The 6,064-nt window shown below is 41.2% G+C and overlaps 1 protein-coding gene across 1 annotated transcript; it reads left to right on the forward strand.

The window, feature by feature from the left end:
* Positions 1–883: 883 nt before the first annotated feature.
* On the forward strand, positions 884–2,864 carry LOC124463166. The gene is made up of 2 exons (XM_047014935.1): positions 884–1,434; positions 1,858–2,864. Exons 1-2 carry the CDS (start codon positions 1,194–1,196, stop codon positions 2,226–2,228), a joined length of 612 nt encoding a protein of 203 aa, XP_046870891.1. The 5' UTR covers positions 884–1,193; the 3' UTR covers positions 2,229–2,864.
* The last annotated feature ends 3,200 nt before the right edge of the window (positions 2,865–6,064 follow it).

Here is a 6,064-nt window from a genome sequence, read left to right on the forward strand (position 1 = left end):
ATGGACCAACCAGTAGTTGCCCTACGCTACTGGGATCAACGTGTAATAATTACAATTTCCCTATTTGATATTTGCCACATGATAAACAACAGGATGACTCTGTTGTTTGCTCTTTGCTCTTGACGTGTTTACTTTGAGCAGGGTGTGTCTTAACCAGATTTTAAACATCCAGAGTACCACAGAGGGAACCTTTCTTTTTATCTGGAATGTTTTTCCATTTATTTTATGTAAATATTTACTTCACAGTTCCCTTTCTTCACGTTGTATTATCAGTATAATATTGATCACATATACTGCATATACAGTGTGTAAACCTATTTTATCTCACTCTTTGACTAACAATGTTTTGTTAAGTGTATGTCATCATTAACCATATTCTTACTTTGGTGGCCAATGTCAGCAATGTATTGTAGCGACCCTGGAAATTGTTTAAGTGCATTTCTTTAAGTGCTGTTCTCGGCTTGGTGGGCAGGGGCTCTCTGTATGGCTCCACTCCCGTGTGTGTGCAAGAACGTGTATCTGCAAGAAACTAGCAAATTTAATAAACCTCATCCAGTGTTCTTTATCTCCCATTCCATTATCCTGAGTTAGCATCCTGGCTAGGGGTGTCACGGTATCTATCAACTGCATGATTATCTGTTTAATTTCTTTGAATAAAACCATTTAAAAAAAATCAGTTGCTTCTGACTGTTTTTAATGGAAACGGTATGTAAATTGAAAACTTAATATCTGATGAGCCAAGAATGATCTAACTGCACCGTAGACTTCAGATTAAGTATACAGTTTATGGCTCCAACAGTTGTTCAGTTGATCTATTCAGTTAATATTAATGACATGTGTTTAGTACCTAGAGTGCAGCGGAGGCCAGAAAGAGGGTGTGGGGAAACGGTTGGAGAAATGTTGGCACTCTGTCATGGAAATGCACCCCAGAGATAAGCATCAATGTTGCGCACTTCTAAAAAACGGCTCCAGCATTTCAGTAGCAGTTCATGCTTTTTTCTTCTTAAAATTGACTCTTTTTTCCCTGGTTCTTTGGATTTGTGTATGTTTGTAACTTGGAATGTGGAGTTATGTAGCCATTTAAGATAATTCCCGAGGATTGAACCAAGTTACATCAACTACTGGGAACGGCACAGGCAGGAAAGGCTGCATCTACACTTTCTGCATCAACTTTTGAGTTTTCAAAGGTCAAAATGGCGAGCTCCTTCTCTTTTTGGTTTTCCTGTGGTTTTCTGTTTCCTCTGCTCTTGATAATGGGAACTTTTGGGGTTGGTACTGAGTGTGGGGCAATGGCTTCTGTCAAAACTCTGGAAGAGATGGACAGAGATCTGGTCAATCCATCCAAATGTGTGCTGGACTGCACTACAGGGACCTACATGAGAAAGCTGCAGGTCCGAGACACTCAGACGATGCGCTTTAAAGACTCATCAGCAGGTGAGAAAAGATACATGTTGCTGATAACATTATCTCTCCATCTCTTGACAAACATTTTGAACTTCTTTGTCATTATTATTATTTTTTTTTTTTTCTTATTTTATATTTGAGATATTACATTGTATAGTATTGTTTTAGAATTATTTAGACTGTTGTACTTTTTCTACTTTTATTTAAGATTCTTACATGGCAAATATGGATAATTTTGAGTCTGATTCTGATTACAGTACAGTATTAGTAAATAGGTAGAGTAGAGCAGGCCACTGCTTCATTAAACCATAGTATTAAGGGTATGCTCTTTAAATTGTGAAATGTATGATTTATCACAATTATTATTGTGAAATATTTCAAAAAGTGAATGAAAATCTGAGGCACAGAGTTCACCTGTACAAGGATGTGTAAAAGCATGCTCCTATTCCTCAGGTGACCAAGGAGAATTCTGCTGGTCAACACAGATCAAGTGTGAGGCTGGAGAACATTTGGAGCGAGCTTACATCCTGCTGCCTGTTGATAAATCTCAGCTGGAGGAGTCCATGGGACTGAAGATGACTCTACCCCCCATTCCAGATGCACTGTGGCCTCACCGCCAGCAAACACTACTCCCCAACAACTGTGGCCTTCAATTCGACATCACGTCCCATTTTACCACAGGACCGAGGGAGCCAAAGCTTTGTGTCAAGGTCAATTTCCAGGAGAGCATTGTGGGAAATGGAGTCCTCAGATGTCCCCCTTTCATGGTGACAATGTGGCAGAAAAAGCAAAATGACTCACCGACAAATCAAGAAAGAGGGTGAATGAACATGAGATAATTTGACAACCATCCAAAATACTGGTTGGTAACAAGCTTGGTGTGCCATTGCCTATCAAGTTACTTCAATTGTAGTCCACAGAGTTTTTGAGTCAGCATTTATGAAAAGTTGCATCTAAACCGTACAGCATTGCTAGACTCATGCCTATAATAGAAATCTAGTCAGCAGCATTTTGCTTTTAAAATTATTGGCATTCTTCCACAAAGGCTGTGAACTAAGACCGTGAGGTTCTGTGACCTGAAGTATAACTAAAGTGGACTGTCAAACGGACAGCGTAGCTTGGACTGAATGTGGGGATGATTTCCCCACATGATTTTGTCATTGGTGCCAGAGGTTTGTGAGGCGATGGGAAATTGTTGTATTTCATTTCTTGCTAAATTACAATTTAATCTTTAAGCTGTGTGGATGTGAACTATTGCTGTCTTCTAATTCTTTTTTTGTGAAGACATTTGAAAACTACTGGAATGGCACATTTATGCATAGAATGGTTGCTTTTTTTTAAGAAAAAAATAAAGTTTGTGAACCAAAATGCTGCTTATTTAGAGTTGTAATACCATACAGTTTATTCGACTTATGTCTGACCAAATGCCAATAACATTAAATCTATTTTACATGGTTTAAGAATTGCGTCTCTTTTACATGTCTAACCCATGGTTTGGGTGGAACCCATGTCTGCAAATATCACAATCCAGATTTGTACAGATGATTACAATGAAGCAATAGCACACTCTACTGGTTGCCTTAGATAGATTAGTCTATTTAATGGAATGTGTCTATTTACACGGTCTAAGCTCAGGGTGGTGTTGTTAGCACATGAGCAATAACTCAAACCACAAAACAATTCAATTTATTTCCCTGAAAACCATTGATTGTCGGAATGAAAATGTTTAAATGTTGGTCTTTTTTACTAGTGGAGACCTAACCGCTTGGTACGACTGAGGGTGATAAACACAACGATGAGGAAGAGTGCCGGAGCTTAAGCACTTCCAGGTGCCCCGTTGCTGGCAGAGAACAGGAACAGTGTGTACCTGGAGAGGGTGTAAACCAGGAGGAACATGCTATGAAGCCAACTGGAAAGAATTGATGAGATAGCAAAGCTTTGGCCTTCCGAAACAGCTTTGCACCACAAGAGGGAAGATAGACACTGGATCTACACCCTGTTTATGACATTGATCTGAAGGGCTGGAATTAAGAACACAACTCTTAAGAGTTAATAATGTCTAAATGTAATGTAATAATGTATATCTTTTTTCCCCCGGAAGACGTTTCTCCTCACACTTCATGCCTTGCCTGTTTTGCCCATGGACTTGCTTGGTTGTGATTAACGTTCAGCCACATGATGAAATCTCTTTTACCTGCATTTAGCAAAGAGGAAGAGGTTCTGCCCCCTTTTTTCCAGCACCTAGGATAAATAGTCCCTGGCACTGACCAGTTATCCATCAGAGCTGATCAGGCCAAAGTATGCAGAAGGGAAGGCCCAGCCAGCCAGTCAGCAAGCCAGCCAGCCAGCTAGCGAGATAGCTAGCTAGCTTACCAGCTCACCAGTTCACCATCCAGCCAGCCAGCAAGTCAGTTTCTAACTGCTCCAGTGGAGGTGGGATTTCAGTCTCCTCTTGGCAGCCTGCCAACGGCAGCACCGTAGGGAGAGTGTCCAGTGTCTGACCTTTCTCCCTCAGCTGAGTAACAGGCTCCGAGGCGTATTAATGGCTGCACGTGTCCGTGCCCATGCTCCCAACACAGCTCTGGCAGACAAATCTGATTCTGCCTCTGACTAGCTTTGACTCCCTGCCAGCCAGTAGCCAGGCTCAGAGGGAGAGGCATGTTTTTGATTGGTGCCCTAAGCCCCTGTGTTTTGGTCTGTTGCATAAACATTTTCAGGCTTGATATTTCTGTCCAGGCAAAATGTTGCTGTGTGCACGCATGATACACAGACCTGTGGACACTTTGTGTGGCTGGATAAGAAGTTTACTGGTTTCAGGGAATCCCTCGATTGTATAATGAGAAATCAGTGGATCAAATTGGCACCAACTGGCCCTCAAAAATGTGTAAGATTATCTTTCCTTTTATACTTTAAAACCATCCGGATTCACTGTCTGCCTTCAGAGATGTACTAACTTTGCCTTGCATTCCAGAGTTGTCACACTGATTAGTGATAAAGCTCCTACATGAGACACTAAGACAAAACTACCATTGTAGCACATGGCCAGCTTCCCCTTAAAAATCAAACTGAGTGGCCCAGGTCTGAATAAGCTTCTGCTGAGATCCCCTCACCCCCCCATCCCATCAGAGGTTCCCTGACCCCTTCCCCCACACCCATCCTCAATAGAGAGAGACTGCTGGAAATGTAGCATGAAACTATAGGGAGCCAATGATACAGCGAAACCTGGCCTCCATAGAGCTTGGGAAAAGGGAGGGGCAATTAGTACTCTCTACAGGCAAAAAGTGCAAATGTGTACCCCCTTCCTCCCTCTCTTTCTCTCCCACACCCATTCGGTCTCACTACAGTGTAATCTAAACATAATTTTTGCATAGCCAATCATAGGGAAGTAAAGATGGATCGAGAACAGTACATGGTTAAATGACTTTTGGATCAAATCTACTGTTTCGACGCTCAGTGCACTAAATTATGTTTAGTATCAATGTCATTGCAGTTTTCATAGTTATATGTACAACTTGTAATGAACATGATGACCAGAATGTTGGTCCACGCGCTGGACTATCTCTTCGATAGTCAGCTTTTAGACTACAGAATCATGTGCAGGGCTGGCACCGGGGGTCAGGGATTTCTGCGTCTCCACTGCAGGAGGCGAGGAGAGATGAGGCTTAAGGGCTTTCAACATGGTAGCCTGGCTACATCACATGACCAAAACAGCAACTGTGTAAAAAAAGGCTGTGCACGTGTTACCACAGAGACATCTAGTGCAAACGATATTGTACTGCTCCCATTTACATAGGGAAGTGTGGGTTGGCTACAGTACATCTGTGAGCAATTCAGGTCTGTGTTTGTGCATGCGTGCGTGCGCGTGTGTGTAGTGTGCATGTGAAAGAGAAGGTGAGTGAGACTTTGGACCATTATCACCACTTTCTTATCAGTTTCATGTCTCACCACACCACAGCATTATATTTGTGAGTTTACATCTAGACTAAAGCCACCCATACAAAATATAAGACAAAATTGGGTGTTTTCATCAAATAAATAGAAAAAATCTATGTCCCTGTATTTGTGCCGATGAATGACAGAATTCTGATATACCAGGCTGCTTAAAATGTTGTGGAGTTAAAACTAAACAGTAGCGTCTTTATGTGTGAAAATGAACAAATCTCAGTATTTTAATTATTGATACTTGGAGTGACACTGGAGTGTTAGGGTGTAAAATGGTGATCTTTGGGATCATAGCCCATCACTGTCTCGTTTGCTAAGGCCTACTTGCACCTAATCTCACTTTTTTCCAGACTTTCTCCTCTTTAAGTACCCAAACCTTGACATTGTTGTTATTAGAAAACCAGTAGACAGAAGTCTTCAATCTTGATCTTAAGTGCAACATAAAGTAATGTACATTGAACATTAGGCTATACAAAATTACTTACTTGCACAATAATTATTGGCTACACAAAGGAGACTGTGATTAGTGATGACTCTTCGGGTAATTAGGCCCTAAGCAAAGGAAAGTGATTGATAAAACAACGAGTAAAAACTTTTTTATAATATCCCTTGCACCAGTTTGTGTAGAAAAACATGTCCAAAAAAGGATCGATGTGGCTGTACCATGTCTAGCTCTCGGGGGTTGAATCTAAACTTTCGTTAAAATCTATGACATGAA

The sequence above is a fragment of the Hypomesus transpacificus genome, unplaced genomic scaffold (genome assembly GCF_021917145.1).
Source record: "Hypomesus transpacificus isolate Combined female unplaced genomic scaffold, fHypTra1 scaffold_27, whole genome shotgun sequence".
Classification (NCBI taxonomy): domain Eukaryota; kingdom Metazoa; phylum Chordata; class Actinopteri; order Osmeriformes; family Osmeridae; genus Hypomesus; species Hypomesus transpacificus.